Source organism: Rhinopithecus roxellana, chromosome 7, assembly GCF_007565055.1.
Source record: "Rhinopithecus roxellana isolate Shanxi Qingling chromosome 7, ASM756505v1, whole genome shotgun sequence".
Taxonomy (NCBI): Eukaryota; Metazoa; Chordata; class Mammalia; order Primates; family Cercopithecidae; genus Rhinopithecus; species Rhinopithecus roxellana.
Window position 1 is genome coordinate 28,130,311 of NC_044555.1, and position 18,740 is coordinate 28,149,050.

The 18,740-nt window shown below is 43.8% G+C and overlaps 1 protein-coding gene across 4 annotated transcripts in view; it reads left to right on the top strand.

Annotated features, from left to right (window-relative positions):
* Positions 1–18,740, top strand: part of SLC9A7 (solute carrier family 9 member A7) — a 145,671-nt gene extending 126,931 nt beyond the window's left edge. For 2 of the 4 annotated variants that reach the window (XM_010376465.2, XM_030934454.1), the window contains 3 exons: positions 4,671–4,753; positions 7,625–7,730; positions 13,877–14,375. In XM_010376465.2, coding sequence (XP_010374767.2) covers positions 4,671–4,753; positions 7,625–7,730; positions 13,877–14,128 — 441 coding nt within the window. In that variant the 3' untranslated portion in view covers positions 14,129–14,375. Of the gene's footprint in view, positions 1–4,670; positions 4,754–7,624; positions 7,731–13,876; positions 14,376–14,697; positions 14,805–18,183 lie in introns of those variants that run through there. The other 2 variants (XM_030934453.1, XM_030934452.1) reach the window with 2 other exon arrangements.

The window sequence follows — 18,740 nt, forward strand, 5'->3', positions numbered from 1 at the left end:
TCCTTGTCATTTTGTGTGTGTGTGTTTTTTTTTTTTTTTTTTTTTTTTTGAGAGAGAGTCTTGCTCTATTGCCCAGGCTGGAGTGCAGTGGTGTGAGCTCAGCTCACTGCAACCTCCGCCTCCCAGGTTCAAGCAATTCTTGTGCCTCAGCCTCCTGAGTAGCTGGGATTACAGGTGTACGCCACCACGCCCAGCTAATTTTTATATTTTCAGTAGAGACGGGGTTTCGCCATGATGGCCAGGCTGGTCTTGAACTCCTGACCTTGAGTGATCTGCCCACCTCAACCTCCCAAAGCTCTGGGATAACAGGCGTGAGTCACCATGCTTGGCCCTCCTTGTCCACTTTTAAGGGCCCACATGATTGTACTGGGCCTACCGGGATAACCTTAAGTCCATCCACAAAGTCCCTTTTGCCAGGTAGTGTAACAGGCTCCAGGGATTAGGCTGTAGAAAGCTTTGGTGAGGTGGCCATTATTCTGCCTGCCACATGCTCCATCCCTGAAAAAAAAAAAAAAGTAAGCTGTTCTTATTAGTGTAATGACCTTGACTTTTTAAAACATCTTGTAATATTATGTAAGAATGGAATGAAATGTAACTCTACACAGGTATCATTATGCATTCATTTTAGAAAAAGCATTTCAAAAATAGGACTGTTTGCTATTCCCCAGTTCTTTAATCAGCTTTCTTTTTCTTCATTACATTTGTCAGTCAATATGTATTTGTCTGTCTCCCCTACCCCTACCCCCACCGCAACCCCTGCCACCTTCACCTTCTGGAAAGAGTGCTCCTTGAGGGCCAGGTGCTAAGTTATATTCCTCTTTGTGTTTCCAGCACCCAGCATGGTGCCTGGCACATAGTAGGTGCTTAATGAATGCAGAAGAAATAGACACTCATTGTTACATGCTCAAAAAATGGTAATAAGCAGGGTTGGTAGTATTTTCTTGAAGGGGCTTCTCTATTAATAATGTCAGTAAAAAGATGAAAATTCCTTGTGTAAAAAGCCACACAGGATAGCCAAATGATGTTAATGACTAGGCTTTTTTTTTCCCCCCAAACATATGTGCTTGAAATTACATATCCAGTCTTTGGAAATGAACTTAATTAGTAATATGAGCTCTAACTATATGCCAGATTCTGGGTTATTTCACAAATATTTAATCAGCACAAAAAGTCACATGGCAAACAATAATGAGTCAATATTTGTTGAGTGCCTGCCACATATCAGACACCATCCTAAGTTCTTTAAATGAAAAATCTTTTACAGTTCTAAAATAAAACCTTTTTTCTCTACATTCACAACACTTGTAATGCCAAATATGTAAGGTCTTTTTCTATACCAGCCAGTTCTCCAATTCCCAATGAGTACTAACTGGACCTCCTACAGTTTAACTCACTACCTACCTGGAGTTAGCATCAGATTCCATAGGTTAAGGACTCAGTCCCACAAGACTCTCCCCACTTCAGACACCAGTTGCAAGTCCCAGGTCATGACCTGTACTTCAGACTGACTGGCTATAGGGGGGTTCCCACCCCCTCCTCAGGTTCGATAATTTGCTAGAATGACTCACAGAACACAACTTTGACCATTACCAGTTTGTTAGAAAGGATACGACTCAGGAATAGCGTAATGGAAGAGATGCATAGGGCAAAGGATGGGGATGGGAGTATGTGGCGCCAACTTGGAAGCCCTCCAAATTGTGTCATTTAGGGTTTTATGGAGGTTTCATTACATAGGCATGGTTGATTAAATCAGTAGCCATTGATAATTAACTCAATCCCCAGTCCTCCCCTCCCAGGAGGTTGGGATGGAGCTAAAAGTTCCAATCCTCTAATTACATGGTTGGTTTCTCTGGCAATCAGTGTCCATTCAAGAGTCACCTTATTAGCATAAATTCAGGTGTGCTTGAAAGGAGCTTATTATTAATAAAAAAGATGTTCCTCCCACCCCATCTACTCAGGAAATTCCAAGGGTTTTAGGAGTTTTGTGTCAGACAAAAACCAGATATATATTTCTTGTTCTATCACAACATTCCAGCCTCATAATGCCCCTAGAGGTAGGTAATTATTAATATTTCCAGTTTACAGATGAGGATCCTGAACCACAGAAAGGTTAGGTAACTTGTCCAGAGTCACACAGCAAGGCAATGGCAGCGGCACAGTCAGGACCCAGATAGTCTCTTGAGAGAGCCTGTGATATCCACACCTACACTTCTTGGAGTGCTGTGTTGCTTTTGAAACATTTCTTAGAGAAGCCGTGCTTCTGCACAGGCTTGAAAGATGAATAGAGGTTGGCCAGGTAGGTGTTCTGGGTGGGAGAAGGTGAGAGGAAAAAAAGAATGCTCCAGGCTCTAGAAGTTGCCTGAGCTACAGACATGAGGTGTGAACCCAGGTTTTGAGGAGAGACGAGTTGAGAGAGCAAGTCTGCTTTTTCTGTGGACAGCACAGGAATGGAAAATCCTAGAGTCACCAAGTGCAGCCAGGAAGGAGGCTCCGCCTGTTCCCACAGTGACCCACAGGAAGGGCTATCAATGGCTTCTCTGTGATGGCAGCCCCAATCATGTCATGAAGCATTCATTTGTTGCTTGTCTTCCGGGTCAGCTTTAAAAAATTAGTTCTGTCCCACAGAACTGCCCTGATTTCCCCAAAGCCACCATATGTGGATTTATCTAAGTTCTTCCTGTACCTAATCATGCTTCTGGCACCATCTCTTGGAATAAGAAGTTGTTTAACACCCTTTTCACAAAGTTACACTTTTGATTTGTCCTGAATTTACCCCTTGTAGCCTCTAAGCGTTGGCTCTTAGTTTCTTACATTTCGGGATTTGCTGTGGAGTCTGAGGTCACTTTATCTTATTCATGGATTGCAGGCATATCTTTCAGTAGCCTGAGAAGACCTTTTGTTAGTTTGCTGTCAAATAGAAGCCATTCCCTTGCTTTACTCATTTTAATTGTCTCTTTTGGGGCTTATATAAGTCTCTTGTAGCTTTCTTTTTTTTTTTTTTTAAATTTAAGTTCAGGGGTTCTTGTAGCTTTCTTGAGATTAAATGGCAAGAAATTAAGTAGTCCGGTGATAATAAATGCTTTGTGGTTTTGCAGAGGTTAAGATGACAGAGTAGGATTCATTGTTTTCATCACTGATTTAAGGGAAGAAGTAGAAGAAACTGACTTTGGGGGACTCATTTTGTGCCTGATGGTTTATAGTATCCTTCCTGATGATGTTTATCTTTGTGCTTTTTCCTTAGTAAAATTCTACAGGCACTTAGAACTGAGAGCTTAGAGCCTATTACTTTATAAAGAACCATTTAATTTTTTCCATTATATATTTGCCTATCAAAAAAGTCATCTGCTACTTTTCTACTCAGTCATGTCACATTTTGGAATCTTCCAGAGTTGTCATTGGGTTAGCAATCAGTCACCCTGCAAATGGAGGCATTTCTGTGCTCTCTCTCTTCCACATGATTTATAAAAACGTAAAATCAGATTGGTCTCTGGAGTCTCTCCTTGTTTCTATTTCCCAAATCACAGAAGGGCCCATTTAACTGAGCTATTTCCATATCCATCACTAAACATTCCTGAAATACCAAGGGGATTCAGTTTTTAAAAATATCTTTGCGGTTGGAAACTTTAGGAGTGTATTAATAAATAGTGCTTGCTAATTTCTCTCCTTTTTGTCTATGTGCTTCTCAAAGATCTTTGATTAATTATTGGTGTTGCCATTGCAGGTAGAATTTACACTCGCCATGATTTAAAACTACTTGTAATTTTGGTTCAAGTTGTATTTGGTGATTGTCAGTTGTCCCTCACTTGCGGAGTTGCCTCTCCCTGTAATATTAAAGAGAATGATGATAATAACAGCTTCACAAGCAGTCTGTGCTTGCAGAGCCCCAGTAGTACCCTCAAATTGCTGCAGTCGATCTGAGTTTTATATTAACTGTGCTACTTCTGATACTTGCACAGAACACATTTCCTAAACCTTAAATGAATGTTTGATTTTGCAGGTTATTTTGAAAGTTACATGGTGGGGATGTTTAAATCGGAAGGGCATGAGAGTAGCAAGGAACTTGCTACTTGAGGGTAGATAAAATAACAGAATTGTTAGTTCGAGCTCATTTCCCCTGCTCACTGATCCCACCTTCCTAAAACTGGTGGGGAAACAAGTACCTTACCACCTGGAGCACAGCGTAGGTCCCTGGGTGAGGACCACAGAGAAGCCTTAACTAGATTGTCAGGATACTCAACAAAATGTGGTTTCCACAGGCCTACTTTGGGGATGGGGATTGGAAAGTTGCTTTTAAAAAAGCTTTTAAAAATATTCTCTATAAATCAATTTTGGCCTGTTAGGATCTAGACTATTTTAGGGTAATTAATCTGCTGAAAGATGCTTCGAGGAAAATTGCAATAAAAATGCCAAAAGAAATGTTGTTCCGTATTGAGTTTGAGCTATCCACAGACATAACCCAGCCTTTGTACTTTGGAGACTGTTTTTCTGCCTTTTGAGTTTATTTCATTTCTGCTCAAATGCTACCTCCCAATATGTCTTTGAAACTTTGCTGACATGGGATGTTTGACTGTGAGCTCCAGAGCTATACAAGTTATTTTAAAAGTTTTTTCTCCCCTTTCTTTGAGATCCCTTTTGTACAACTAAGCATGTGCCCTCTTGTTTGTTCCTAGGACGGCCCAGATTCTGCCAGAGGAAACCGGACAAAACAGGAGAGCGCATGGATATTCAGGCTGTGGTACAGCTTTGATCACAAGTATCCTTTTAAGTAGCATCCCCTGTGTCAGTGAAACATTGGGGATGAAATCTTGTTGAATTGTCGGTGAATGACACCTGATAAATAAGGAAAGATGCATGCTTGGGACAGGGATAGTTCGTCCTCTCATGGAACATGTGCATTGAGCATTCAACCATGGGTAGTCCTGGTGAGTATCTCTCTGGCCAAGAGGAATGTTTGCATAACCTTAGAGTAATTACCCCACAACCTGGTAGACTCATGTAGTTCTTAAGAGCTTTGTGTCCAGGGAACTATGCCTTTTTAGGTGATTAGATTAAAATTACACAATGAATCATGCTGTGGTCAGAAAAGGAAGTAGAACTTCAGCTGTTAATCTATATGGGGAGGATAATTCCTATTGGATGAACTTGGCCAAGTCTGATCTTGTATGATCTGACATTGGCATAACTGGGCCACACGCAGGGCAAACCCTGTTCCTGTAGATTCACTTGGTCTCAAGTGAAAATTAAAAACCAAAATCTTAAACCCTCTTGGTTTTTTTGTTTTGTTTTGTTTTATTTTGAGATGAGGTCTCACTCCGTTGCCCAGGCTGGAGTGTGGTGGTGCACTGGGCTCACTGCAACCTTCCCCTCCCGGGCTCAAGCAATCTTCCCACCTCAGCCTCCTAAGTAGCTGGGACCACAGGTGCATGCCACCACGCCCAGCTAATTTTTTGTATATTTGGTAGAGAGAGAGTTTCGCCATGTTGCCCAGGCTAGTCTCAAACTCCTGGGCTCAAGCAATCTGCCTGCCTCAGCCTCCCAAGGTGCTAGGATTACAGGCATGAGCCACTTCGCCCAACACCTCATGGTTTCTTAAGTTGACATAGTCATCAAATGGGCAGGTGGCTTATTATATATGGTCTTTGGAGATGCTGAAAATGTTAAAAATTTATTGAAGTATGACAGATATACAGAAAACTACACAAATAATAAGTGCTCAGTAAATTATCACAAAATAAACACACTCATTTAACACCAAACCAATCAAGAAACACAATTACCAAGGCTGGGCATGGTAGCTTATGCCTTTAGTCCCAGTACTTTGGGAGGCCAAGGCAGGTGGATCACTTGAGCCCAGGAATTATAGACCAGCCTGGGCAACATGATGAAACCCTGTCTCTACAAAAAATACAAAAATTAGCCAGGTGTGGTGGCACACACCTGTAGTCCAGCTACTTGGGCCCTGTCTCCAAAAAAAAAAAAGAGAGAAAGAAACAAAATTGCCAGCCCCCTCATGCCATGACTCAATTACTACTCCTTCCCCCTCCCCAAATGTAATTGCTCTGTTGACTTCTAGCAACACTTAATAGTTTTACCTGTTTTTCAACTTTCTATAAATAGGATTATATAGTATATATATTTTAGTGTCTGGCTTATTTGGCTTGACATCATGTGTATAATACAGCCATGTTGTTATGTGTAGTTCTAGTTCATTTGTTCTCATTGTTCCATAGTATTTCTTATATAAATGTATCACAATTTATTCTATGATTGATGTACATGTCTTTTGATGTACATATACATTTTTTTTTTTGGTAATCTACCCAGGAGTAACATTGCTGGGTCATAGGGCATGGGTAGTTTCAACTTTAGAAGACAGTGCCAGTTTTCCAAAATAGTGGTACTACTTTACACAGTCACTTCTAGTGTATGAGAGTTCCAGTTACTCCACATCCTCACCAACATTTGGTGTTGTCAGTCTTTTTAATTTTAGCCATTCTATTGGGTTTGTAGTGGTATTTAATCATGGCTTTAATTTGCATTTCTTTCAGCTTTACGATATGGTGTGAAATTGATCTGCGTTCAGTAGAAACCATACTTTGAATACCCATACAACCATCCTGTTTTTCATTTTCAGTACAGTATGTAATAAATTACATGAGATATTTAATACTTTATTATAAAATAGGCTTTGTGTTAGATGATGTTGCCCAACTGTAGGCTAATGTGAGTGTTCTGAGCACATTTAATGTAGCCTGGGCTAAGCTGTGATGTTTGGTAGTTTAGGTGTGTTAAATGCATTTTTGGCTTATGATATTTTCAACCTAATGGGCTTATTGGGATGTAACTGCATCCTAAGTCGAGGGGCATCTGTAGTGTGTAGAGACCAGGGATGCTGCTCAATATCCTACCATACACAGAACAGCCCCCATAACAAAGAATGATCTGGCCCTAAATGTCAGTAGTGTTGAGGTTGAAAAGCCTTGTGTTAGCATCTAGGAGAGAAGCTATGGGTAGAGTGAAGAATGGTCCTGTATGGGAAGTTGAGAGATTTACAGTCTGAGTAACCTTACTGAAATCATTTGATGTTGCCAAGTCTCAGTTTCTGCCTTTGTAGTAGCCCCAGGCTACCCCTAAGGTCCTGTCCAAGTAACTTCAACATTTCCACCACCTGCCCTCTGGGTAGAGTGGCTTAACAGGAATCCATGCAGAGAACAAGAGCAGAGGGGACACAGGGGCTGCAGCTCCCCACTCCAGGGACACTATCTCCTGTTTCTAAGGCCTGGAGCCAGTTGTGTGTCAGAGGCTGAAATGCTGATTGAAACCAAAACTTCCATTCAGCATGACAAAGGGAGAAGGGGGATCTACTTTCTAATTAATCAAACACACGTTTGAACTGAAAATTGGGAATTACCAACCCAAGAGTTAACAGTTACTATTTAAGGCTGATAGGGTGTATCTTACTCTTTGATTCAAACTGTTGCAGGTTACAAGTATTTTGTGTATTGTACTAGTAAAATGGGGAAAAGAAGGTTTTTGTGGGTGGAATGTCGGGCGATTTTTTAAGCACATTTTGTTGTGTATATGTTTTCTTTGTAGCCATTTTTCCTTAATTCCCATTTTAAAGTTACCTGAAGCCCATCCTCACACACAGCGGCCCCCCACTAACCACCACGCTCCCTGCCTGGTGTGGCTTGCTAGCTCGATGTCTGACCAGTCCCCAGGTGTATGATGTAAGTACTGCATGTCAGGGTTGGAGTCCTGGTCACCATGCCAGGGCAGTGTCTTACATAGGAAGAAGAAACCATCATACTTATGCCTCCAAATCCACAGAGTTTTGCTTCTCTAATAAGCTGATTAAAAATGGCCAACTTACATATGTTTATAGATTTTGCACACTAACAGAGAAACCTTTTACCAGGGTAATGGGATTCCCCAACATCGGCAGCTGTGGTATAGTAGAAAGAACACTGGATTTGGAATCAGAGCCACTGGATTGGAACACAACCCCTGACAGGCCATAGATGTGCTCTGCATCTCAGTTCTTTTTTTTTTTTTTTTTTTTTTTTTTTTTTTTTTTTTTTAGATGGAGTCTCACTCTGTCACCCAGGCTGGAGTACAGTGGTACGATCTCAGCTCACTGCAACCTCTGCCTCCTGGGTTCAAGCAGTTCTTTGCCTCAGCCTCCCGAGTAGCTGGGATTACAGGCACCTGCCACCACACCAGGCTAATTTTTGTATTTTTAGTAGAGACAGGGTTTCACCATGTTGGCCAGGCTGGTCTTGAACTCCTGACCTCATGATCCACCCACCTCAGCCTCCCAAAGTGCTGGGATTACAGGCGTGAGCCACCGCTCCAGGCCTACCTCTCAGTTTTCTAATCCATAAAATGGGCCTAGTAGTACAGGCTGGCTGGAAGCATTAAATGATGAAATACATGAAGATATACTGAACCACAAAACATGCAAGGATTCCTTTTCTAAATAGTTTATGTTGATATGGTTAGGCCCTTTCTTTCCATTTTCAGATTCTGGAAATAGACTCAGCACAGTATGAAAAGAACATGTACACTGGTGGACGTCTTAGATTTAGGGCTGACTCCTGAACTCCTGGTGTGGGTTGCAGGGTGCAGGGCAGAGAGGTAGAGAGAGCAAGGTAGCTACCCACGTGGAAGGAGTAGAGGAGAAGTCAAAGGCCTTCCTCTATCCCTCCTCGGCCATCCTAATCATCTTGTCACTAACACAGTCATTATGCCCTAGAAGAAAAGAATTTCTAAAATTTGCATACAGCTCTAGAGTTCACAAAGGCTAAGTTCATTCTTTGGGTCATACCATGAATCAGCAAGTACTGCAGCATTACAGAGAAGGAAAGTGCATCTCAGAGAGGATGTGAGTTGGCCCTGAGCTCACAGTTAGTAATTAGCTGGGACCCTCATGCAGGTCTTCACATTCTTAGCAAATAACCTGCAGTTTACTTGATTGGTGATGAGAAGGCAGAACACAAAGCCTAGATCTGAAAGAGAACGGCCCTAAACAGGTAAGTTCTAATGAGGGGTAGCAGGGTTAGGAAAGGCAGTGCACATTCATGTGGTACAGAGGGGAAAGGGATGTGGACACCATAGCTAGGTGGGGGTGCTGGGGCGGAAGAGAAGAGCAGCCACATCAGAGCAGCCGAGATTGGAGGATGCAGCTCTTTAAATGGCATGCTCTTCCTTCAAGAACAGGGATGACAACGGCCAAGTCACCGTGTGTCCTAAACCCGCTGCTGCAGAGAGTAAGCTCTGTGTGTCTGTCATCCCTAGGCCCTCGGACCCCTCCTTGGCCCCCTCAGAGGAAAGTGACCATTGGAAAGTCCTGGTAGGCAGCAACAGAACTTTACGCGTAGAAACTCAGCTGGGCTACTGGGTTTCACCCACTTCGGAGCAGGTTCTGCCTGGTAAAAATGTAGTTCTGCCACAGCTGTTGCTTGGAAATTTCACCAAATGTGACAGCAGCATTCATGTGTCTTTCTCTTAAAGACAGTTGAACTTTCAACACCCACAGCTCCTCCCTATATAAAAATGAAATTCCTGTGCCACCTGTGATAAACTGGTTTTAAATGACGAAAAGAAATATGTAGGATGGTGAGAACACCATTTCCCTAGAACTGCTCCCAGTTTGTAAAGTGATGTCTAATGCTTGTGGTAAGTTTTAAATGTAGTATCTATCAGCCTAAATAATAATGCTAGTTACCTGTTAGGTTAGAAGGACACAGACCAATAGATTAAAAACTTAGTTTTGTAATTTCTCATCCTGCTACTAGCTTACTTAAGAAAAGCTGTCTTGTGCTGAATGCTGACTGGTTTGCTCAGTTTGGCCCGCTGTCTAAAGTGGTAGTAGGGGCCCTTTACATACATCATCGGAGACTAAGGGTGCTGACGGCATCTCCACTTCTCCCACTAATGAAGCCCCAACTGTGATTACACTTTCTGATCTTAAGTTTCACTGGGTTTATATATATAAATTTGTCTTCTAACTCTAGTCTCTTCTAAACACTTTGTAAAACTTTCCATCTTAATTGGGTTTTAATAAGGATCACTTTTCATGTCTATGTAATAGGAAAACAACAAATCCACTATTAAAACTTTATAAAAACCTTATGTAATCTGAAGCTTACTAACCAGTCCCTTACCCATAGATTAGGAATATCCGGACTAGTTTGAACTCGGCGTAAACTCAGTAAGCTTAGAATTGCATCAATTTCAAGTGCTTCCCCCAGCAGTTCAAGGGACCACTCCAAGTTTGCTTCGGGGGGTCATGTTTCGGCTGTGACTCCCCACAGCCAACCTAAGACTGAGTGACTTGGCCTTCTAGTGAGAATTACCCTCAGTCCTGCTGCTGCTGCTGCTGCTGCTGCTGCTGCTGCTGCTGCTGCTGCTGCTGCTGCTGCTGCTGCTGCTGCTGCTGCTGCTGCTGCTTTTAGCCAGGGTCCTGCCTAGGGTCTCAGCCAGCTCCAGACATGGTGGGGCCTGCTGCTGAGACAGTGGGAGCAAAGGGTCTCTTCAAAATTATCAGTGGAGGAACCCCAAACTGACAGAGGTGAAGGGGCTCACTGCAAAGTTTAGTGCTCAGATTGGGCAGTTCTCATGGCTTTTGACACCTGTTGCATGGTTCTTACCAACCATCTAAAAGGTGTTTTCTATTTTGCCAAGTTTATTTGGAGATTTCTAAGATGTTCATCAGTCATTATTTCCACTAACGTTAAACCACTTAGGTGTGGTATCCACCTTCCTAACAATGTTCTTTCACTTTTGAAAATGACCTCTGGTTATTTAAAATGCACACATCCCCACACACTGTTGTTTGCAGGTGTTTTCATGGTGATTTCACTGCATTTTTATAGCAGACTTAATTGCACAGCTAGTTACATGATTATACAGACCTTCAGCATAACAAAACCAACTTGTGTCAATCCTATCATCTAGAATTCAAGGGAGCAGATTGGTTTTATCATCTGCATGTAACATTATTAGGCTTTGATGTCAGAATCACTCTCCATGGGTTGTTCATTTGTTTTTTCAGACAGTCTTGCTCTCTTGCCCAGGCTGCAGTGCAGTGGTATCATCTTGGCTCACTGCAACCTCTGCCTCCCAGGTTCAAGCGATTTTTGTGCCTCAGCCTCCCGAGTAGCTGGGATTACAGCTGCGTGCCACTACGCCTGGCTAATTTTTGTATTTTTTGTAGAGACGTGATTTCACCATGTTGAGCAGCCTGGTCTCAAACTCCTGACTTCAAGTGATCCGCTCGCCTCGGCCTCCCAAAGTACTGGGATTACAGGTGTGAGCCACCATGCCCGGCCCCTCCATGGCTGGTTTTTTTTTTTTTTTTTTTTTTTTTTTTGAGACAGAGTCTCGCTCTGTCATCTAGGCTGGAGTGTGGTGGTGCAGTCGTGGCTCGCTACAACCTCTGCCTCCCCAGTTCAAGCGATTCTCCTGCCTCAGCCTCCTGAGTAGCTGGGATTACAGGTTCACACTACCATGCCTGGCTAATTTTTGTATTTTTAGTAGAGATGGGGTTTCACCATGTTGTCCAGGCTGGTCTCGAACCCCTGACCTCGTGATCCACCCTCCTTGGCCTCCCAAAGTGCTGGGATTACAGGCGTGAGCCACCGCGCCCAGCCTCCATGGGTTTTACTATGGCCTTGTTTCTGAATGACCTTTCCTTGGGTACTATGTCTGGGCTTGGGAGTTTCGCAAATGCAACGGGTTGACATCCAGTCTTGTTTTCTCCTATCAATGAATTTAGGCCCTGCTTCCCTCTGCAAAGAGTGAAAGCGGACCACATCATAGTTCATGCCCAGGGTTTCCTCTGTGGTGCTTTGGTGGGCTTTCCTTCATTTGCAGAATTACTCTCACCTGCAGTTGTCCCATGTTTGCCTCTGTCCTTCCATGGCTCCAAACCTTGAAGCAGTAAAATATGTGCCAGGACCATTTCCCTGAAAACTGGAAGCCAAGAGCCCTGGCAGAGAGATTTTGACAGAGATGAATAAAATCATTATGTTGCACATGTATGAATGGGAGAACTGGGATGTGCTGAGACAGGGAAGGTGAACTCCCTGGGAGCTGGAAATTCGGATGGGAGACATAAGCTACTGGCTGGGCATGGTGGCTTATGCCTGTAATGCCAGCACTTTGGGAGGCCAAGGCGGGAGGATCACCTGAGGTCAGGAGTTTGAGACTAGCCTGACCAACATTGTGAAACTGCCATCTCTACTAAAAATACAAAAATTAGCCGGGTGTAGTGGCACATGCCTGTAATCCCAGCTACTCAGGAGGCTGAGGCAGGAGAATTACTTGAACCCGGGAGGTGGAGGTTGCAGAGAGCCAAGATTGCACCATTGCACTCCAGCCTGGGTGGCAAGAGTGAAACTCCGTCCCAAAAAATAAAAAGAGAAAGAAGGAAGGCTACTGTAAAGCAGATCGAGTTTCAGGACTTTCTAAACACTGGTAAAGAGGAAATTTGGGAGTTTAGAGCAAGTTTTAGAACTGTGCTCTGAGCATCTGCCTGAATACAGGACTTTTATCTCATTGGGCATTTGCACCCTGCTTCATTCCAGTGGGGATTTGAAGCAGCAAGTGAGAGGAGTTGCGTGCTTGTTGTCAAAAATGCTGAAGCATTAGTTAAGTGGAGTCACATTGTAGACTGTGTGTGAAGAAGTTGACATCACTGAGAATGCAGAAAACAAGTATGTGATTGGCGCCAGTGAGTGCACAGAAATAAGTCTGGGAGAGGAAACTCAACCCATGAGTCTTCCCTAGCTGGTGCATTTACCCAGCATTCACTTAGCACCTACTATGAGGTCAGCACCATTGAGGAAGGTGCCAAGGTGTGGAGAAGGAGGTCATTGCCCTTTGGCGTTTGTCACCTAGATGGGGAGTCCAGGCACTGACCTGGCGGAATCTGCCCATGGCCTTGGGCAGTGTGACTGCACGAGGGCCCTGAGGGGGTCAGAGAGGCCGGTTTGGCACCCCAGAGACTCTGTCTCATAAGAGGATGCAGGACTTCAGATCAGCTTTGAAGGGTCGGTGGGAAAGAGGAGAGAAAAAAATCAGTTTACCCAGCGTATTTGACACTGTGTTTGCCCTTCTAGAAGGCAGTGCACAGTACTCAATAGGCCTCAATGCAGCGGGGGAGCTGGGTTGTGGCCTTCCCCTTGTTTTGTTGGTTAAATCCATTGGAGGAAGAAGGTCCTGTCTGACCTCATGCCGTCTCTGGCACTCTTGCTACCATCTGATAGTTCAAGTGGTTGTGACTTTGCTCTCCTTTGATCATTTGATTCATCCACCTGAGGATGTGGTGGGTGGGCTTCCTACCAGGGTTTTCCTGTGGGGAGATGACAGGGGAAACAGGGAAGAAATCCTAATAATGGCTTGTCCTCTTCCCTGAATTACTGACTAGGACAAAGAGTAGTTCCAATGTAAACAAGATGGGTTCGAGACGGTTTGTATAGGGCGGGAGGCCCATCCAGAATGCCTACCCAGAGAAGACAGTACCTAAAACCTGTTTGCAACGTTTGCCCAGTTACCCTACTCTGGCCTTTCTTTGTGTGTTGAGAAGCTGGAAATCCAGGCTAGTCTCCCTTTCTTCCTCTTTTCACTAACCCCAAGCTGTCAGACATTGAAATCAGGAACTGTTTTCTAGTATTCTAAGTCCTAGTCCTGGCAACTGTGCCTAGCCCTCTACAGTTTACGTCCAGTTACCACGCTAGAGGCTCAAGGCAGGCAAGTTTCATAATCCCCAGTTTTCAGATGAGGAGTTGGGATTGGGGTTAGGGTTGGTGCCAAACCTGGAAGATATCAGTCTCTCATTTTTGTTGTTGTTGTTGTTGGTTGCACTTTTCAGAACCAAGAGCCACTGAGAGAGGAAGACTCCGATTTCATCCTGACTGAAGGCGACCTGACATTGACGTACGGGGACAGCACAGTGACTGCAAATGGCTCCTCAAGTTCGCACACCGCCTCCACGAGTCTGGAGGGCAGCCGGAGAACGAAGAGCAGCTCTGAGGAAGTGCTGGAGCGAGACCTGGGAATGGGAGACCAGAAGGTTTCGAGCCGGGGCACCCGCCTAGTGTTTCCTCTGGAAGATAATGCTTGACTTTTCCCCCAGACCCTGACACGATGGGGTAGGCTCCCGATGGGGTGAGGACGGCCTAGTGTTGTTTGAGGTGGGGCAGTGACTAGATTGAACTAACTCTTCTATTTTATTGGGGTCTGAAGCTATCGTAACACTTAAAATTTAATTCACAATGCAGATGGTGAGGCAAAAGTGTCTCTAAATTCAGACAAACATAGACCTATTCCCACTTTTTTTCACATAGTGCACTGTTTCAGAGTTAAACAAAAAAACTAGCATGCTTTAATGGTCTCCTAATTCATTCACCTGCAGCATCTGAACAAGGTGAGGCAGGTGCTGGGCAGGGGGATTCCTCCCATGAGAGGCTGCATCTCAGTACACAGCAGTGCAAGTCAAGCTGACCATAGAAATATCAAGTTAAAGAGAAGGAAGGCAATTGAGATCGGAACTCCAAGGATTATGGGAAACTGGTGTTAAATGGGACAGAAAACATGAAAAAGCAATTTGAGTGGAGGCTCTGGCAACGAAGGCTGCTTGACTGCAACCTCATATCAGCATTCCTGACTTTATGCTGCCTGTGTTTTTTCTAGACTGAAGATTTGAAAATACGTCCATGAACATTTCAACATGGAACAAAGAATTATAGTTCCTTCTCTGGTGATATCCATAAAGAAGTAGTTATGAAATGTTTAAAACCAAAGGCAAACAGTGTTATACTCTTATTTTTTAATGAATCTGAGGAAAGGAGGTATTTAGAAACTGATGATGGTATCACTGCAAAAAGCATTCAACTTTTTTTTTTTTTTTTTTTTGAGATGGAGTTTTGCTCTTGTCGCCCAGGCTGGAGTGCAGTGGCATGGTCTCGGCTCACTGCAACCTCTGCTTCACAGATTGAAGTGATTCTCCTGTCTCAGCCTCCTGAGTAGCTGGGATTACAGGCGCCCACCACCATGCCCAGCTAATTTTTTGTAGAGACAAGGTTTCACCATGTTGGCCAGGCTGGTCTCAAACTCCTGACCTTGTGATCCACCTGCCTTGGCCTCCCAAAGTGCTCGGATTACAGGTGTGAGCCACTGCACCCAGCCAGCATTCAACTTTTGAGGGCTGCCACATGAGCTGACAGCCTAGGGAAATAATCACTAGGACTGAAGTATGTACTGTGAGTTTAGAAGTAACACCACATTTTGTAGGATGCTATAATCTGGGGAAGAGAAGGCAGCAAGAAACCTACAAGGCACCAGGCTAGAATTCAGAGGGAAAGAAATCCCAATGCAAAAAAATTAACTGCAAAGAAATACAACACAGTAGTCTCAAGACTGGGTAGAATTCCAAACTTTGAGCTGATGAATGCATGAGATTTCAGTGGCCACCTGAGGAATCAGAGGGCAGACAATGGAACATTAAGTATTTTCAGCTCACTAGAAAGTTCTGTCTTCTATGAGCTTACGAGTCCGAGTGTCTTTACGCCACTGAGTGCCATGCAGAGAAGGGTCATTTTCCTTGTATCTGGGGAGGCTGCTGAACCAGCTTAACATGTGGGTGTGATTTGAAAGTTAGGTTTTCAGTTTGGGTTCTTTCTGGATGAGCTGTTCTGTCTGTCTACACCTGTAGTGCTGAAATACAGAAAGACCTCTCGGGAAAAGTTTGAGTTTCTCCCCATGTCTCTGTGCTTCAGTGCTAGCTTATTTCTGGCAACCCAATTTCTAAAAAATGCTTTCAATAACATGGGCATTTTTCTTTTTTTCCTTTTTCTTTCTTTCTTTCTTTTTTTTTGAGATGGAGTCTCGCTGTGTCACCCAGGCTGGAGTGCAGTGGCACGATCTTGGCTCACTGCAACCTCCGCCTCCCAGGTTCAAGCAATTCTCCTGCCTCAGCCTCCTGAGTAGCTGGGATTACAGGTGCCCGCCACCACACCCGGCTAATTTTTTGTATTTTTAGTAGAGACGGGGTTTCACCATACTGGCCAGTTTTTCTTATGATGGCAGGCAAAACAGTGTCCCAGTCTAGTCCACCCATAGTGAAATCAGCCATTTAATCTTCTCAATTCGCATGTTTAATGCTTAATTTTTAAATAAGACATTGCTTCACAACTTTGTGTTTGAATTGATAATTTGTGCAAACCAGGAAAATACCTATTTAATTAGGTTGAGCCATATGAATTTGCTGATATTTGACCATTTTGTAAAAACAGTAGTGGGAATTTCATATGGTTCAATAAAATAAAATTGAGACCGGGCACAGTGGCTTATGGCCATAACCCACTTTGGGAGGCTCAGGCAGGAGGATCACTTGAGCTCAGGAGTTTAAGACCAGACTGGGCAATGTGGCAAAACCCTGTTTCTACAGAAATACAAAAATGAGCCAGGCATGGTGGCACATGCCTGTAGTTCCAGCTACTTGGGAGGCTGAGGCGGGAGGATCGCTTGAGCCTAAGAGGCAGAGGTTGCAGTGAGCTGAGATCATGCCACTGCAATCCAGTCTGGGCAACAGAATGAGACCCTGTCTCAAAAAAAAATACAGTTGAATGATTTTTATTCTCCTCTTTCCTTTTTATCTACAATAAAGTCCATTTTGATTGTATGGTCATCCATGGCTTTTGGAAGTCTGAAAAATGCTAAACAACCTACTCAGACCCATGAGGCCTCAGGGTTAACTAGGCTAGTGAAGGACTTCAGAATAAGACCTACACCCCACCCCACAGCCAGAGAAAGAGCTTTCATAGCCCCTGGAAGGGAAGTTCTTATATCCTGGGGTGAGGTTGCAGACAGCAGCTACCAGGCCTGGCAGAGGCCTGTATTATCTATGTGCTGGAGTCCAGAACCAGCACAGGATTTTTTATTTAGCAGAGTTATCTCAGTAATGACCAGTCATGCCATATCAATCTAAAAGGCAAGGCTTGTTTTGTTTTCATTTTTGTTTTTGTTTTGCAGAGATGGAGAGATAGGCTGCTTGGCTCTTTGGTTGGGTCTTTATAAAGCTTTGCTTATCTTATATTGCTTACTTAATTTTGGAAGGAAAACGTTAACAGACACACCCTGGTGATGGTTCTTTGTTCACCTCAAGGCCTTGTTGTTATGTTGTTGTTGTTTGTTTTTGTGTGTGTGTTTTGTTTTGTTTTGTTTTTGAGATGGAGTCTTGCTCTATCCCCCAGGCTGGAGTGCAGTGCCGTGATCTCGGCTTACTGCAATCTCCACCTCCCGGGTTCAAGCGATTCTCCTACTTCAGCCTCCCGAGTAGCTGGGATTACAGGTGCCCACCACCACACCCAGCTAATTTTTTTGTATTTTTTAGTAGAGATGGGGTTTCACCATGTTGGCCAGGATGGTCTGGATCTACTAACCTCATGATCCACCCGCCTCGGCCTCCCAAAGTGCTGGGATTACAGGTGTGAGCCACCACCCCCAGCCATTATTTTGTTTTGTTTTGTTTTTGTTTTTGTTTTAGAAAGCTTTTATAAGATTACAAGAAATGACTCTCTTAGGGAAGAAAAATAACCACCCAGTTTCCCTTCCTAGTCTTCGTTCAATTCATAGAGTGTTGTGTTTATCCCCAAAGGGTCTTGTAGTCTTCACTGCAAACATTTGATTCTGATCTACTCACATACAAGGAAATGTAGATTTGCCAAGACCAAAACTAGAGGGGCGAGCTTCCCATCAGGGTTTTCCTGTGGGGAGATGACAAGGGAAACAGGGAGGAAATCCTAATTATGGCTTGTCCTCTTCCCTGAATTGCTGTCTACAACAGTGTGGTTTAAATGTAAACAAGGTGGGTTAGGGATGGTTTGTGTAGGGCAGGAGGCCCACCCAGAAGGCCTACCCAGGGAAGAGAGGGCCCAGAACCTAGATGCAGCATTTGCCTAGTAACCCTACCCCGGGCTTTCTTTGTATGTTAGGAAGCTGGAAATGCAGGATGGTCTCCCTTTCTTGCCTTTGTCACTAACCCCAAGCTGTCAGCCATTTGGAATCAGAACTGCTTTCCAGTGTTCTAAGTCCTTATTTGATTACAAATATTTGGTGAATCAAAGTAAGGCACTTTGGTCCTAATTTTTGACCTTTGGTCCTAATTTTTGTTTGTAGTTTGTGGAGAATAACCCTGACCTTACCAGGGGTCCTGGGAATGTGAATCCATTCATCAAGTGGTTCCGCATCTAGAAGCATTTTGCCTATGCCGTGTGGAGAAAAGTAGAGTGCCACAAAGCCCAGGCATCATTCAACACGAGGCCAACTATCTGCTGCCAGTCTGGCATAAGATCAGATTGAAACTGCTAAGTAATGGTACATCCAACTAAACAAAGTTCTTCCAAGAGAGTAAACCCAAGTCATCTTATGCATGTATTTGTTCTGGGTTGGCGGGGATGACAGTTCAGCAGAGTCCGATGTTCTAGAGCAGAGGTTCTCAACCCTGGCTGTAAATTAGGATCATCTGGCCAGTTTTTGTTTTTAAATCAGTGCAAGGGCCCTCCCCTCAGAGATTTGGATTCAGTAGCTTCAGGTGGGACCTGGAATCCATGCTTCGTTTGGAACCTCAGGAGTGGAGTGTCCTTGATGTGCAGCCAGGATTGACAAGAGCCTTTAGTCTAGGGCTCGCAGCAGACCCTATTTGGAATCTGGTTTTAAAGAATGGTCTAGCAGAT